Raw genomic sequence first — 17,775 nt, forward strand, 5'->3', positions numbered from 1 at the left:
CTGGAGGTCAAAAGGCAACTGGACCTGTTGTTTGGCTCTGAGAATTTTAGCCAATCACGCGAAAGGTTTTGGCAGTTCGGAACATCTTCAAAAATGGCAACATCTCCTCTGACATACACCAAACGATTTTAAAGCCGCGATGTGTTGAACTGACATGTTCCCACGATCCCAGCTCGTTGAATACTGACACTGCTTGGTCACACCCCTCTGTGTGTCATACTGATGCACAAGGTACCGTCTAGCGGCTGCGTGAGACGTTGCCAGAAAAAAACATCTCAACACATGGTTAACATAAAATGGTTGAGTTTGGGTAGGCACCAAATCTATTTAGTTAGGTTTAGGAAATTATTATTGGGGAAAAAACAATAATTGTTATATTATGAATGTTGTATGATGTGATGTAAGTGAAGCAGGTCACAAGGCGAAAGTCACATAATGCAAGTTATTTGACACATGTAATGTTATGTCCCTTTATAGCTTTCTTCACTGACCCCCTGGGGACAGTGTCTTACATCATGTGTCATCAGGGCTGAGTATAAGTACTCAGTACTTTCAGGACCTACAGTCTGGTGTGGTGATGTTGCGCATGGCGTGTTTGATGGAGTTGGCAGTTCAGTGTGTTGAGATGTCACTATAATGTGGTATAGTATTGCTCTACTTGCTATACCTGTGGCATCTGATAAAAAATAAATTCATAAAATGCAGAAGGATTATTTCAGGAATCCTTGTAGTCACATGATGGGTATTAAATGAAGTACTTTATATTGGTATCACCTAAGGGATACTAGTAGTGCTACTGGTACTGTAATTTTTTGAATGATAGTCAGCCCTTTCCATCACACAGTGTCGTGTCTGATGTGCCTAATTTTCCAAACTTTATCAATAAAGTTAGCCACTCAGTCCAACTATTTCTCAGGCTCTCAGGATGGTCACAGGGCTCGCCATGAACTCGCCGAAGCGTGCGTAGCTAGGTTTCATTTATCCAAGCCCACTCAAATGAAACTGAAATTACAAGATGTCCGAAATCCATACCACGGGTTCAAAGCAGGTTTTTGTATGTACTATGTATTCATATTGGAAAAGTGACCAAGCACAGAATTCAGATTATGTGGTTTAATTTTTGACTGCGCCGTTGATGTACTATTCTCCCCCAATGCAGCACACAAAGAAAATGGAGGATTAACTCACAGCTGAACTAAAAGAAATGTCATAAATTGTGGGTGGTGGTGAAACAGTTCTAGATGAGTACATGCGTCTTGTATTGCACAAATTGTGTCGTTTCCTGTTGTTGCCTTTAATGGTGTAGTATGTTCATATTTTTGTGTACTACCGGTAAAACAGAGAACTTTGATGATTAAGATTCAGTACATACTGATCAGTTTTTAACATTTTCACAGCAGCGTCTCCAAAACAGTGAACCCAGTACCTTCTGACAAACTACTGTTAACACGTTACAACGTGACCTGATTGACTGGGGAGCTAAAAATCCACTATGTAGAATATTTTAATTATCTTGACTCAATATGTTTTTGTTTGTAGGAAAATTAGTCTTCAGAATTGTGAAGAAGTGTGTTACTTTCAGCTGTCAGCTTTGGGTGTATGTGTTTCATTTCACACTATGAAAGGAAGAAACAGCGCCGTGACCCTGTAAGCAGACAGTGGCTTTGTAGTCAGGTTGTTTAATGTGAGCACATCTGTTGTCACAATGATTTTGTACTGCAGATCAGAGTTTGATCTTTATCAGTTGTGTTTCTGTTGAAACAGAGCCAAAGCTTTGCTCCATCAAAGTTGTCGAAACTTAACTGCACATTAAGTTGCATCAACCAGCCTTTACTAACAATGTTTAAGCCCAAACTTAAAGTGCATCCATTTGTGCCACATTATCCAAACCATGATGGAAGAATATAATGTTTGTAAAACTATCGCTCACAACACACACTTAATCTGAATTTCAGAGCAGAATTTGCGCTAATTTTGCAAAATAGTGGACCTGAGAATCGGTGTACAACACCCAATCATACTACAAATAGATATTTAAGACTTTTAAGAATTGTGTATGTGTGTGTGTGTACATTTTTGTTTTATATGTGTATGCAGAAAATGTGTACATTTTTGTCTGTGCCTTTATCTACATATAGAATTATTTATATGTTTGCCTGTTTGCATATTAAATGGTAGAGTAATGCAATTCACAAAGTTGCCATTGTTTCACTGTGGTTTCATTAATGTTTTTTATTACTTAAAAGTTTACATATTTCCACTTTTGTTCATTATTCTTTCAGCAGTTGTATCACTAAAAATGTTTAGAATAAGTTATCACAAAGCTTATCTTCAAATCTTCAGTATGTTTACCAGAAACAGACAACCGAAGACCTAAAAGAGTCCAAGCTTGTCACGACCTGTGGACAGAAATACACACATGAGGTTTCCTCTTTTCTGTTTAACTCAATAATCAGTGTAAAATATTATAGTTGCTGCAGCATGCAGCCTACAATTTAATAGCGCAACTCAAAGAGAAAGTCTGGACTCTAGCTGTGACTGTAGACTTTGTCATCACATACACTGGAAACGTGAGAGAGGTGTACGCTAAATGGCCAGTATGAACAGGAGGAATTATTTCAGCGAGCAAAAGCAGTTTCAATATACATATTTTAAGAGGCTTAAAAAATTGCAAACCTTTTGGCAGTTCTAGATTTAAGTATGTATTGTTGGCATTATTCACACATTTTAATATTAACAGTGCACAATCATGATGATGGATAATGTTCTGATCTCCACCAGTAGATGGCAGAGTAGTTCCTTACGAACCCTTAGGGCTGGGCTCCACCTACTCCACATCCTCTGTCTGAAAAACAGAGTGGTCTCATGCACAAAACTTACCAATGTGCAGTAAAACACACAGAACTACAAACTTCAAAGTTACAGAGAGATACCTTCAGGTGAAGGTCTGGATGGTGAGGTGTTGACAAGGCCTGACCGAATATACATGGATACACAAATCAGCTGGCTCAACAAAAACACTTAGAAGTAGTTAGTTTAGTCATTCATTTTTAATAAGAAGGAAATCCGTACCTCAACATTAGTTGATATCATGTCTTTATTCTTCCTGCAAAAATAAAAATCCTGTCAAAAACACAACAATTACTAAAACGATGTGCATCCCATGACTATAAGCTGCAGTGTAAGAGGGGAAGATTAAAGGTTTGTTAATGGACATTACAAACCACAGTACCAGCTCCTAGATCATCCTGAAATATCTACTGTTGAGAAAATTCTATTTCAACAACCAGGGAATGTGTCTCTGAGATGGTCTCATCAGTGATTATTGATGAGGAGACATGGGAGAATATTCAGAGTAATGTCAAAAAGATATCCATCTGTACTGGGACAAAAGCAATCCAGTTTGAAATTATACAAAGAATACATATACTCGATTCCAAAATTTTTCACAATTCTCTGACTTTTTATGGACCATACAATGAATTGATAAATCGAGAAAATAATTAACAAATGAATTGATTATTAAAATTATTGTTAGTTTCAACCCTAGAAATAATGATTAATAAGAAAAGGAGGGATAGCCATGTTTAATTTTCTGTGTGTTCACTAGTTTTACAATAATCACTGTGGTTTATGTGTTATTTGCTCCTTAGTTTAGTTAATTAAAAAAGCAAGAGGATTAAACCTGGTCTGGGGTTTAACAGGACCGACTGCAGTAGGTAGAAACTGAACTATTTGCTGCTGTAGAAAATTGTGTCCTGAGGTCTTGTGTCATTTGTATTTTTATAATTCAGGGTTTATTGACTTACATTTACTGCTCATTTATGCCTCATACAATATTTACTAAATTGCTACACTCTAATTTACAGGCTGTAATCTAAATCTGTTTTCATTTTTCCAGTAAATGACCACAGGCCCCTCAGGCAAGTCATATCACAAGTTAAAATAATGTTACTTCTTACCTTGATCTGCTCCACGGACGCAGACAAATGTAAGACAGGAAAAATATCAGCAGATAGATGCAGGCACTCTATCTATTAGGTTTGAGATCTTACAGATTATCTAAAACTGCAGTTTCTGCAGGGGCACGTTTCACTTGCTCACCACTTCCTGATCTCCTACATACATTCAAGGACCATCCCGTGCAAGTGTACATTTTGATATGCTCTGAAATAACACAGGTCATGATCTGTGCACATCCACAGTGCAAACTCTGAAACACGCATTGTGGTTATTAAGGTTAATCAGTCTGGTTGTCACTTCAGGAGACTTGGTTATCACGGTTGTAAGCAGCCTAGTGTGACACACAAAAGATGTGGTCACATTTTGTTAATGTTATTACCTACCATATGGGTCAGTAGTTTTTGTATTATTATTCCAGCTCCTGTTGATATTTTTTTTTAAGTCTTAAGAGACTTTTATTCAGTCTTCATGGACTTTTCTTTTGGGGCAATACCTAAAAGCGTCAGTAAGCTGTCTGAAACTCTTGTTTTGTACTGTTGTGGTTCTCCCGTCATTCTGCTAGGAGAGGTCAATGCAGCAACAGCCTAACGGTGTCCTGTCTGCTCATTTCAACCTTTTTTATCAGGATAACTGTTTGTGTGGTCGCATGCCTGGGACCTGCAACACTAGCAGGAAGTTGCAACATCCTGGCTTCAACATCAGACTGAAGCCGTGAGTAATGAAAAGGAGATTAAAATTTATATTATAGATTTTAAAGTATTTGTACATGTTCTCTTTCAGGGTAATCTGCTCCAGATAATAAAAGCAGCACTGGTAATAATGAAGACACGCACACATGCTTCTATTTTTGTTGAGTATAAATCCTCAGTGTTATCACATCAGGGTTTGTAATGCGTGTGTGTGTGCGTTTCTGTGCTTTTATGATAACCCGGTCAGAGGCGCTGCCACATTAGCTTTGCATACTGGGTGAACCCGCTGCTGTAAAAGAGACTGTGATACTGTTTCTGTCACCCACAGGAAGTCAAAGCCACATTAAAAAAAAAAAAAAAAACTTTTGCTAGAACTGTGACAAAATAAGTATTCAACTTAAAAAATATTTTGATGAATAGCCATGGTAGGTATTGTATATAATTAGTATGTAGTATGAATTTTGGTAATATGTTTGGTGTTTGGGTTTGAAGAATTTTTGCATGCATGCAAGAAGTTATATCAGTTTTGAACATCTCCACAGCACCGTCTCCAAATCCAGTAGCTTCTGACAAACTACTGTTAGTTACAACATGGTCTGATTGACTGAGGATCTTAAAAGCCAGTATGTACCAAATTATTTTAACGATTTGTAGAAAAATTTGTCCCTGAAAGGAAAGGAACAGACAGTAAATAGACAGTGACGTTGTAGTGTCTTGTTTTGTCTGAAACAGAGCCAGAGCTTTGCTCCTCCTTAAACCAAAGTTTCAGAAACTGTTGTTAAATTTAACCCCACCTGAAGCTGCCTCAGCCAGACTTTACTAAGATTTATCTGCCCAAACTTAGAGCTGATTTCAGGTATAAATAAACCGTGCTCACTTCTGGTTTTCTATCCAAATACGGATACATATAATTTTGTTGATTTAACAGACACAGACACATATGGTGGCATCTCTGTGCACCTCTGGTATACAGTATATTAGTGATTTGGGTTTTTTAAGCACCACTAATATTATTCCAGTCTAATTCTTCTTACACAGAACCATCTGGAAAATCGTCCTTAGAAACTGTTCGGAGAAGAAAGATTTCCCGACCCCAAGCTTTCATTCCTGATGTGGGCATATACAGAAGCATTTCCAGACTTGTTTTGCACGGACTTATGCAAGGGTAGCACAAAGTATGTGCATGTGCCTTTACATTAACGTACCATTTCCCATATCTAATTACTAATATTACAGTTTCTTACAGTTTCTTTCCTGTGTTATATTTTTTATTTGAAGATAAGTAGTCCTACTCATCACAACACAACAGAGTGATACCATACAAACATATTACACAGCTTCCATTCTTTATTCTTTAAGTCCTAAAAAATAAAGTGCAACTCCATTGTACCTCTTATATGTTTTACAAGGTTAATCTACTTAAATAATAATTCTAAAAATAAAAGTAATTTTATGATGGAGTGTGAAGGGTGAATTTAAGTTTAAAGTAGGCTATATACAAAATAAAACAATGCAAATTAAAAAATATTCATCAAACAACTGGTTTAGACTAAGGTCCTACCTCTCACTGGACAGATAACCATTCACACTTGAGGAAAATGGGGGTGGCCAATCATATTTCAAGGATGGCCAGTCCCCATTTAGAAACGCTCCTGGGCATATATGTCTGGGAATTTCATTTAATTTATCATAGGTAAAGGACACTATTTGTCTTGTAGCACTCTCAATCCATCTTAAAATACGATGGCCTTGTAAGTCGGACCCCACAGTCTTTACAGCCTGACCTCAATCTGAAGCAGAAGAGTGTTAATCAATACTGTGTTGTGGGACAAGGTCTTGAAAAGTAAGGATGCTGTTTGCCATTAATATCTTGAAAAGCTGTAATACCTTTATGCTGCCATGATTTGTTATTGAATGGTTTCTCCCCAGATAGAAGGTGACTGTTATTCCATCCATTTCAGGGATGATTTACCACACACCTTTAAATTTTAGGACTTTTTCTGCTGCTCTAAACACTTGTAGCAGTCACTGGACAGACTTGAAATATTTCCAAAACTTTCAACAGTACTAGATTTAACTTTGCATGATGTTGATGGTGAATTATGTCCTGATCTCCACCAGCAGATGGCAGAGCAGGCCCTTTTTTTTTTTTTTTTTTTTTCCAGTTTTCATTTCACATCCTCCAAGAACTGATTTCTTCAGAAATGGTTTGACACTCATTATGAAAGTACTGAATTAAATATGTTGGATGGCTCAGCACTGATAACCATCAAATTGTAGCAGGCTAAGGTGTGAAAGGCATCGTCTTTTGAATATCATGAGAAGTGTGTGAAGTGAAAAATAACTGATTCCTTTTCACACTTTGTTTTGACACAGAAAATCTATCAAATCACTAATGTAATCAGCTGTAGAGCCCTGATGTGATTAATTGTTTTTAATACACACAGCTACATAGTTATTCTTTAACATACAAGAATACTGTCCAGATTATTATTAACCCTAACCATAACCCCTTTATCTCAAAAAGCCTGGCTCTTAGTAACAGCGTTATCTTGGACATATCCTTGATATTTTAAGTAAAGCTGATGCTATGTAAAGACCACAACAAAACACTGACTACAGAAAAACTGTCCCACTGCAGGCCTCTTTGTCAGTATTGTCAAACACTGCCACCTTTTAGAGCAGATCATGGCCTATCCATACCTCTTCAAAAAGAACTGAGAGAAAAATGGTGGTGGGGAAAACACTGTGTTTATTTAGTCAATGAGATAAATATTTCATAATTGTTGTATGCATCATATTTTTCAGTCTAGATTGTTTTGCTGTGAGTTGCAGATTTTTTGAGATATTGTTCATAGAGATGTCGGCCTTCTCTTGAATATAATGGGACTTGATGACTTGAAGCTTGTGGTACTCAATGCAATTAAAAAAAAGAACACATTTGATGTTTTTTTTTCAAAAATCATGGCTTGACAAAACCTAAAACCCCTGTCAGAGATAAGAGATATCACGACAGTGGTTATTAACAATCTTGATGAAAAAGGGGCGTGGAGAACTATGGAGAATATAAAAATAAAACAGTGTTGCAACAAATAAGACAAGAGAAGAATGCTGGCAGGAAATTATCAACCAGCCCAGTGTGCTCTTAAGGCCGCCATTTGTTTTTAACATGGCAACTGCACATTAAGAAATTCAACTTGATATAGCATACTTTCAGAATCTATATGATTTATGAAGAATTCAGGGAAATAAATAAAGACAACCAGTTTTTAATTTAACCTGAAACTCTGAACATAGCCTGCTTAAAACCAGGTCTGGCTTTAGGTTCAACATACCTCGCTAACTCATTAATCTCGCCTTGTAGTACACATAACTGGTTACTCAAGATAATCCACAGGCCTTGTTATGAGCAGTTTTATGTAGGAATTCCGGTAGATTATATCGTAGAAACGAAATAGCTTCTACTTGAAACTGCTCACATTAAGGTCTGTTGATTATCTTGAGTAACTGGGTCACGACTGGTCTAGAAAGCTACACTGGTGTTTATTTTTTTAACTGAGCTGATTGTCATCTGGTTCCATTATATTTGAGAGAAGACAGACATCTCTACAGCGGGTAAACCTGTGTTCTCCACTTGGCCACTTGACACTTTTACTGGGATGACTGCAGCAAGAACCCACTAAAAGGTGAGCGTCTCTTTACAGTCAATCTATAAATATGTGTAATAATAATCAAAATCAGCATTATATAATTGCTGTAAAAGTCTTCAGTTCTGTAGTCTTGGCGTGTTGCGTTGGGCTGAAGAAGGCATTCTTTCCAGTTGAGCAGTTAATTGCATGTGTAGTCATATTAATGTTCTCCATGAGACCCACACACAGAGAGCAGTGGGTTGCATGTGCAGTGCACAGGAGCCAGTGCGTGAGCGCAGTGGGTACATCCCCTGTTCCATCCGTCAAGGGTTTAAACTGAGAGGCTTCCCTCTCTTATCGGAAGTCTTTCATCTAACTCTCATCTCTCTTTACTATTTCACCATTTCTCAGTTTCACAGCCTTCAGGTTTTCAGGCCATGTGCAGTGAAGTGTGTGTGATGCATAAGCAGGGTTTTATGTGAACAAATCTGCAGATGAGTTATAGATAGAGTTGACACGTTGAACATAGCTGGCATAGGGCTCCACTTCCTCTACATTCTCTGTCTGAAAAAAAAAACACACACACACAGAGGTGTCAGGAACACAACTTAATAAAACACAGAGAACTAAAAACTGCATTTACTGAGAGATACCAACCGGAGCAGATTTGGATGGCGAGGTGTCAGACTGCTGGCAACGCCTGGCAAAAGATGAATACACGAACCAGCTCAGTGACGCAAAGCAGAAGCGTGCACATAGTAATTTTATTCATTCATTTTTCAGCAAATGAAAATTCTTACCTCAACGTTAGTTTCTTCTGTACAAAAAGTAAAAATCCAGCAAAAGACACAACGATTACCACGACAATAAGGACGCAAAGCCAAGGAACATAACCTGCTGTGAGAGAATAAAGATTAAAGGTTAGACAGGTACAAAGTTATACCACCATAGTGAAAAAAAACACCAATTAGGGGAGACCGGGGAGTGTTGTAACATGGTAACATTCTCAGTTCAACTAAATAGAAAAGAGCTGTCATCAGTATCGAATACTCCCACTTCCTTTTTGAGCTTGCAGGAGAATTGGCATATCCCTGTGAGCAACACTGACAACACCGATTTCATGACCAAAAAAAAATATTCTCATGTAAGAATTTTGTGAAGATTATTTTTTGCCTAGCATTTGTTTTACAAAACCTAAAGTAGCAGTTTCACTAGTTTGCTATGCAATGGCTGCTTGGGTGGGTGGTTCAGTTTCTTAAAATTATGAGAATATCTGCATTGTGTGCATGCAACGCTTTGCAGACTCAAAGCAAAAGGAGGTGTAGGTCAAGTGTCTATGTTTTCAGTTCTGAGCCCACAAAGCCTGCAGCCCAGGGGCACACAACAACACATCTACATGTGACACAACTGTGACAATGACTGAACCCTTATGTGACACATGTACATTCAGGAAATCAGTTTACACACACACACGAGGTCTTTTTGTCACTTTAAATTGTTCACTTTATTCAAAACTCTTTATCTTTTCAACAAATATCTTTCATAATTAGGATAGTGTGGGTCTTGAAGCAGCAAATTACCTCTCTTTGTTATATTTATCCCCAGCTACACCTCACCTCACTAGTATGGTAGGTTATAAAAACAGAATTCCTTGTATTTGCCGTTGACTCAAATCTATGATTGTATATAATGCATAAAATGGGTGCCATTTATCAAGCTTTGAGAAATCTAGCTTGGTTACTATCATCCCTGGTCTCCCCTAATTCTTCACACAAAAAGCAAGTCTGACCTTCTTTGAGTTTTGGTACCAAAGTCTTTTCCTCTTTCCAGAACAGGTGCCTGATTGTACAGGTCAGGTTTTCTGTATCCATTCCTTCAGTGAGCTCCAGATGACTTTCTACTGTAAATAATCCATCTGATTCAGTCAGTGTTTCCTTAGACGAGTTTCCCATGTGACTCCAGCTGATGCTGGCAGCAGGGTTTCCTTTTGCAGCTTTGCACACTGCCACCATCTTGTTGCCCTTACGCTCCAACCAGGAAGATATAGTGGGAGGAACTGAGCCGGGGAAGACAAAACAGGAGAAATTACACTCACTGAATACTTCAGCATTAATCAATATTACTTAATCCTACTGTCGGGGTACCTGCTGACCCCAGAGGTTCACTTTATCTCATATCTCACAGGTATTTTAGTCTATCATTCCATGTGTTCATGACATTGTCAATCAGTTTGTTCCCAATGATTTCATAGCATTGTTTTCTGAAGGAGAGACAGGTATCCTAATTTTACATAATATGCAAATTAACTGTAACTTTCCTAAATTCATCATTTCTTCCTAAAGAAGGCAATTATTACACATCTAATAATGTTATAATAAATAAATATGTTTGCATTGTGCTGTGATGGTTGGATGGTTTATTCTTGGACTAGTCTGTAGGTCTTGTGTGTTAAATATGTTGAGAATGAGCATTATAAGTTAAAATCACAAATAACAAACAAACAAACAAACATGTAGTTAAAGTTATACTTTGCAGCTTTAGAACAACAGAAAATAAATTCCATTATCCCTGACTGGGTAGAAAGAAAAAAGGTGTTATCCAGAGGAAACAGTACCCAGGGTCAGAGGTAGATTATTCAAAAATCTAGGCAAGTAAAACAAAACCTAGTAACAGATGTTACTAGAGGGAAGCAGAATTTGCTGTTTTATCAGTTTTTGTTAATGAAATTTGAATGAACTGACGCTTTAAGACATGTTTTTTTTTAATAATCTACACAGCAAAAATAAACTAAGGTAGTGTCTCAACTGCCTTCAAATGTTAGTTTGACTATATTTAAAAAAAATATTTAGCTGCGCTTGAGAAAACATGTTCCAAAAGCTTAAGAGATCAAGTTGAATCAATAACTCTTAAGTCACACTGATGAACAAGACAAATAAATTTACATTTACACTGAGAAATGATTAATTGATTGTAAGACATTTCTATATGATTTTTTATAGTGTATCCTTGTGAGGAGAGAGGTCCTACCTCTGATAGCCACGTTGATCACGTAATTTTCGTTTCCTCCATTGTAAACTGACTCACATTTGTAGACCCCAACGTCTCCGTCTGAGAAGCTTGGGATGTGCAGGTATGACTGTCCGTAGGATGTGTTTCGGAGCGACTTGCCATCATTGCAGAGGTCTTCACTTTGCCCATCGTTGTTAAAGGATATCCTACACTCGTTAAGTTCCCAGGGTATTCTCCAGATAACAAATATTGTCTCATTCCACGTCTTATTGCTGCATGTCAGGTCAGCATCACTCCCAGAGTTGAAAGTTATATTTCTGACAACTGAAAAAAAAGAAAGGAGAGTTGCAACTTTAAGCGTGGAGCATGACACAGTTATAAAATGAGTCATATGGTTCATGCTTCATGTTTATTACTGATAGTAAATTACCACATAGAAAAATGTTCCCTTATGAGGAAATCATATGTCTTATGTCTTATGAATTATTTTGGATTAAACATTTGATTGCTATACTGTTACTACTACTATATTTGAATCAAGTTATTTGAAATGACCTGAAATCTTTTAAACTATGAAGAACAACAATGCAAGGCAAACAAAATCCATCCGTAGATCTACTACATCAAAAAAACTGTATTTTTTCAAAGTGGGTAAACAGTTGGAATAGCAAACAAAATTAAAATGTCTTTCATCTTCTTCAGAAATAACTTGTTTCAAAGTATGTTTTAAAATCTTTTCAATTCATTTCAACTATCTGTCACAATATCAGTTTTTCCCTGCATGATTATCGAGCCCACAAGATAACAATGTGAAAAAAAATGCAGTATCTATAGAGAAATTGGAAAAGAACTTCTTTTACACGATATGATCATATGTGCATCATTAACATGATATCAGCATTTCATTTTTTACATACCTTGGTTGTCATCGATACAATATATTTTGTGACAACACAATTGTCTAAAAATATAATCAATAAGGAAAGTAGGCAAGCAATAGAAACAATTATTGATGTATTCAACTTCCTGCGGCTTCACAAGTCTTATTCAGTATTAGCAGTCTATTTTTAAAGGGACAGTTCACCCCCAGCTCAAAAAAAAAAACTTTTTTTCCTTTGACCTGTAGTGTTATTTATCCATCTAATTGTTTTGTGTTCTGAGTTGTAAAGGTTTGGAGATATCGGCTGTAGAGATTTCTGCTTTCACGCCAATGAACGTAATGAGACTAGATGGCACTCGGCTTGTGGTGCTCAAAGCACGCACACACACACACGCGCACACACACACACACAATTTTTTTTTTTTTTTAAATTCAAAGCCACTGTCTCTTTACAGAAATCATGAGCTGGTTACTCAAGACAATCCACAGACCTTGTTGTGAGCAGTTTCATGTAGGAACTAGTTTCTTTCTGGCAGGAAATAAAGTAGTGCCGGTAGATTTTACTGCAGAAAGAAAGTAGTTCTGACATGAAACTAGGTCTGTGGATTATCTTCAGTTACCAAGTCATGATTTTTGGAAAAAGACACTGATTTTGAATTTTTCAAATGTGTTTTTGGTGCTTTGAGCTCCACAAGCTGAGTACAATTTAGTCCCATCATTTTGGAGCAAAGGCAGACATCTCTGCGCCAGATATCTCCAAAACTCTGCAAGTCACACCAAAACAATCTAGATTGGTAAATAGCCCTAAAGACCAGGGGGGAAATATGTATTTTTCATTTGAGGGTGAACTATCCCTTTAATAATTAACTCATTTTGCAGAATATCCAGAGAAAAAAGATGGTAAATTAGTTTACCATAAACTTTAGGTTGAGGAGTAGAGGTGGAGTTCACAGAGGTGCTTTGGTTAGTTCCTAGGAGAGATGGAGGCGGATGTATGGAAAAAGTCAGTAAAACAGTGTGATTTTATTCAGTCAGAAAGCAGCAGTTAGTGATTCCTTTTGAAATGTTAAATCAGAAGAACAACAATCAAAGTTTTTATCTGTTATTTGTTATTTAGTGAGTTAGTCAAGGTGTAATTTACACTGGCCTGACATGACCAACTGCAGAAGGGCTATTTCACACAACATAGAAAAACTTAGCTGGAGGAGAGTAATCACAGAAAAACACAGAAAGACAGAAAAATCTAAAGCATAGAAAACTGGCAAATGTTATGGTTATAATCTCTCCTAATTACTTCTCGCTGTAGGAGGAACTCATGACATCTGCATTGTTATTTCAAAGAAGTGAAACAAGAAAATTTAAAGTTCGCTGTCTGACGTGTTCTGCTGAGTGTTTCGGGGGTCTGAAACTTGTTTACTTCTTGCAGGCATAAGCAAAACACACCGTGCATGGTGGTGGGATGCCAAAACCACAGACTGCGAGTGTAACTTCCACCTTTCAAAGACCCCACAGTGGAGATAAGCTGCATCACACTGTATCTGAAACAATGATTTCCACTAGCAGTGTAATGCTTGTTCATACAGAAAGCATGAGCCACCCTTTTTATACATCTGTTATGGAACATCTTCGTCTCTTGTGGTCTTCTGCATTACCCCACCTCCATGTATGTTCTTTCCGTTAACTGTCTACACTTACTCACACCGCGACAATCTCAGAGTGGGTTAACCACTTACATGTACAGTTTACAAATGATTCAAACTCCAAATTCCAAGAAAACTAGGACATTGTGTGTAACGAAACCAAGACATAATGCAATGATTTGCAAATACTCCTTGACTTGTATTCAATTGAATAAAGTACAAAGGAAAGATATTTAATGTTCAAAGTGATGAATTTTGTTGTTTTTTGTACATATACACTCATTCTAAATTTGATGTCTGCAACATGTTTGAAAAAAGTTGGAATGTGGGCAACAAAAGACAGGGAAAGTTGTGGAGTGCTCACAAAACACCTGTTTGGATCAGTCGGCAGGTGAGCAGTTTAAATGGTAACAGGTGACAGTATCATGATTTGGTATTAAACTGGCATCCCCAGAAGGCTCAGTCCTTCAGAAGCACGGATCAGCCGAGGTTCACCACTTTCTGAAAAACTGCACGGACAAATAGTCCAGCAGTTTAAGAACAATATTTCTGATCACAAAACTGCACTGAATTTAAGAATTTCACCACCTACAATTCATAATATTATAGAAAAGATTCAGGGAATCCACACAATTCTCTGTACAATGAGGGACAAGGCCAAACCCTCCACATTTTAGACTGTTTTTGGACATCATGGACGTCGTGTCCTCCAGGCTAAAGAGGAAAAGGACCACCCAGATTGTTTCCAGTGCCAAAGCCAGCACCTGTGATGGTCTGGGGGTGTGTTAGTGCCTTGGCAGAGCTAACTGTCACATCTGAGAGGGTCCCATTAATGCTGAAAGGTACACGTAGGTTTTGGAGCGATATATGCTGCCACGTGTTGCAGGCATCAAATGCAGAGTGTATATTTCCAAAAAAAAAACAATGAAGTCAATCAGTTTGAACATAAATGATCTTGTCTTTGTACTATATTCAATTAAATACAGGCTGATTGTTTTTGCAAATCACTGCATTCTGGTTTTATTTACATTATACACAATGTCCCGACTTTTTGGGAAGTGGGGTTGTATGTTATTACGGCTACGTGATATTTGAATTTCAATGCATGTTAATGGCAATACATTCACGCTACATATTTACATAAGGGACCAGAAACGACACATTCGTAGTGCATAAAAATGACTCCATTCATTTGTAGTTGTAGCAACCCAACTCCTTCCGAGGTGATCTTTATGACAGTTTTGTAAACCTCTAAGGAAACATGTTTGTGTCTAAAAGCTGTGTCTTACCAAGGCCAAAAAAACTAAACGAAATAATAACTTGGGCGAATGCAAGTAAATTGTGTTCAAACCTGTATCCTTGCTCCATGCTCCAGATAAGAAGAGGATAAGCGCAGCATAAATCCACATCATGTCCCTCATGTCCACTTGTCTTCAGGTTCCTCTGTAAACCAACTACCACAGTTCAAACTCACACCAGTAAGAAAAACATCAAGTCTAGTTCTTAACTTTACCCTCAGTCCTGATCACTGCCTACAGTGACATCAATCTAGGGTGAGTGAGTTTTGCCTGAGCTATCATGGCAATTTCACTTTCTATATTTATGCCCAAAAAGCTCAGCAGTAGAGAAAGGCAGGTTCTCCACCACATCCAGACAAACTGAGAATCTTTGACACTCCTCATGATAGAAAAATGTAAAAAAAAGACATGTGACTAACAAATCCCTCCCTTCTTCTCTCTCTTCCCCCTCTCCAAACCGCTTTCCATCCAAATGTCTGCCTTTTTCTCCCACACAGGATGACGTCTGACAAGTCAAGACACCAGTTTCCTTTCTGTCACATGATCACCCTCTTTCAAGACAGCAGGCCTGTGCATGAACACCCCAACCTAGACAGCATTATTTAGCAGACACATTAAACACAATCACACAGTAGGCTTGTATCTTTGTGTTTTATCATTCATAAAGTACAACATGGCTTTAACTGGTGGATAGTTTTACTCTTTATAAACGCCTCGCTAACTGGGTTACACCAACAACAAATGCAGTAGAACAGCCCTCACTGTACAAAAAAAACAAGTATTTTGTGGAATCATTAAGTTAATTGAACTTAAATTTTCTCTTTTTTTCCCCAAAACACTTAAGGACTTTTAATTATTAGTTCTTCTAACTTGAAATGTTTTGACTTGAAATGATGAGTTGAATTAATTAACTGTACAGAGTTCAGTGGACTCTTTAAATTAAGTTCTACAGATCTACATCATCAGCATATTAGCAGACTTCCCAGCACGTACTGAGTTTAAAATCCTCTAACATTCTTCTCTTTTGAAGAAAACATGAAATCTTGCTGTGTGTCTTTAAGACACTTTAAGATAATTCATGGTTGTTTATTAATGATGAGGCATAGCATTGAGTTCAGTCCCTACCCATACTTGAAATTTAACTAATTCACTGGGAACAGTTTCGCAAGTCTTTGTGCCAACGCTGGTACAAAGTATCTCCAACAGGAGAAGTTAGACAGCTGTGAGTTCTTCATGTGAAATGAAGAATCAAGTCTTCAAACTGAGAAAATGTAAAAGACAATCAAAGATGGTTTTCATCAGTGTGACTGAAGAGATGCTGGTTCAACGTAAAATTTTAAGCTTACTGAACATGTTTTCTCAAGTACAAGTGAATTAATATCAAGTTATTTTGACTAGAAAAGTGTATTTGTGTTGAATCATTACCAAATTAATCAACTTTCCGTCAACTTTAAATTTTAAGGCAGCTCAGACACCAGCTTTATTAAGTTGAAACTATTCAGCTATTCATAAACGCAGCACATAGATAGTTGAATCTCATTCTCAGGATGTCTCATATAGACGTTTTGGTTTGCTAAAATACCCTGAGCGCAGCAAAATAAAAGGAAAGAAAAGGAAATAAGCGGGTTGGCTACAGTTTGTGGTGCTGTTGAACAGTACTGCCTCATACTGCCATGTGATTTCAATAATTAGTCCGTCCTCATTGATATAAATAGTGTGGAAAGAATATCAGAAACACTTCTTACTATGACACAATAAAATATAAGAGCAGCACAAACTATGAGGCCTCCAAACTTACCATACCACTGAATAAACATCTGTCTAAAACAGTTTAATCACAACATGAACATTATAACCATAACTGAACTAGGATTTATTGTGAAGTTGTTAAATTAGACTGCATGCAAGTTTATATTCATAAATGTTGGAAGAAATGTTTCATGCTGAGTAAGTGTTATTTGACTGGGTTATGATCTCATGCATGCTGCCGTAAGCACATCTTGATGTTACACAATGCAGAGATGCTTACATGCACTGTTTATGGAGAGTTAATGTGGGTGCAGGCGTTATTATTGACTCGAGCCCCAGTTTGCAGATCGTAGATTAACTGACAAACAACACATTGTCGTGGTTATCGCATATGTGGTTATGATCTGCAAGCTATGTGCGGAGTTTGTGGTTTATGAGTACATCTTGCAATGACACATCTTGATAGGTATTAACTGTGCCATAAAGAAGCAGTTAGGGCGGATGAAGAATAAAAACTCAGCTTTTCCTTTTCTCAAGTGCACTCTCCGTCTGTCCATGTGCGCACCAGACAGTTAATGCAGGTACACAGCTTGTGAAAGGTTTGTTTGAACACTGTACAACTAGAACTGGATCACCTTGACTTATGTTTTGGGATTTCAAAAACAGCACCGACACTAATGTGAATAAGTGCCCAAATATTTGCAGTAAAATAGGTCACAAGGCACAAGGCTGTTCCCCTTTTTCTGAGCTCTAATATTAGATAGAGTTTATTTAACATGCAGGCTGTGGAAGTTCAGCTGACTATGAGCTGACACACTTGGCACAAAGGAACTAGCTTTTCCACTTGCAACTGCAAAACCTTCCAGCTGTGAAGTAATGTTGCTCAGCTGTGTTAATCAAATCCAAAAGGGTAAAAAG

General features: G+C 37.5%; 2 protein-coding genes across 2 annotated transcripts in view; one reads left to right on the forward strand and one right to left on the reverse strand.

Moving 5' to 3' along the window:
* The window catches only part of LOC146322853 (uncharacterized), a 3,029-nt gene extending 2,683 nt beyond the window's left edge, over positions 1-346 (forward strand). Inside the window, exon 4 of the mRNA XM_084724069.1 lies at positions 1-346. This exon is cut by the window's left edge and continues 596 nt beyond it. The gene's annotated coding sequence lies outside the window, so the exon portion shown is untranslated.
* Positions 347-7,971: 7,625 nt separating this feature from the next.
* LOC146322854 (cell surface glycoprotein CD200 receptor 1-A) lies at positions 7,972-15,510 on the reverse strand. Its single transcript, XM_084724070.1, has 7 exons — positions 15,162-15,510; positions 13,085-13,141; positions 11,309-11,614; positions 10,071-10,337; positions 9,082-9,178; positions 8,939-8,981; positions 7,972-8,845 (listed from the first exon to the last, which is right to left on the reverse strand). The coding sequence occupies exons 1-7, from the start codon at positions 15,229-15,231 to the stop codon at positions 8,756-8,758; spliced, it is 930 nt and encodes a 309-aa protein (XP_084580196.1). The 5' UTR covers positions 15,232-15,510; the 3' UTR covers positions 7,972-8,755.
* Between the last annotated feature and the right edge of the window lie 2,265 nt (positions 15,511-17,775).

The sequence above is a fragment of the Lutjanus erythropterus genome, chromosome 8 (assembly GCF_056507025.1).
Source record: "Lutjanus erythropterus isolate fLutEry1 chromosome 8, fLutEry1.hap2, whole genome shotgun sequence".
NCBI classification, from domain to species: Eukaryota; Metazoa; Chordata; class Actinopteri; order Lutjaniformes; family Lutjanidae; genus Lutjanus; species Lutjanus erythropterus.

Bases quoted from the DNA above. Each gene is read 5' to 3' on its own strand.
- LOC146322854 (XM_084724070.1), bottom strand. From the start codon at position 15,231: ATGAGGGACATGATGTGGATTTATGCTGCGCTTATCCTCTTCTTATCT. The intron at 8,982-9,081 runs GTAAGAATTTTC...ATCTTTTGCCAG, and splicing joins CAGAAGAAACTAACGTTGAG to GCGTTGCCAGCAGTCTGACA. The intron at 8,846-8,938 runs GTTGGTATCTCT...TTTTTTTTTCAG, and splicing joins CGCCATCCAAATCTGCTCCG to ACAGAGAATGTAGAGGAAGT.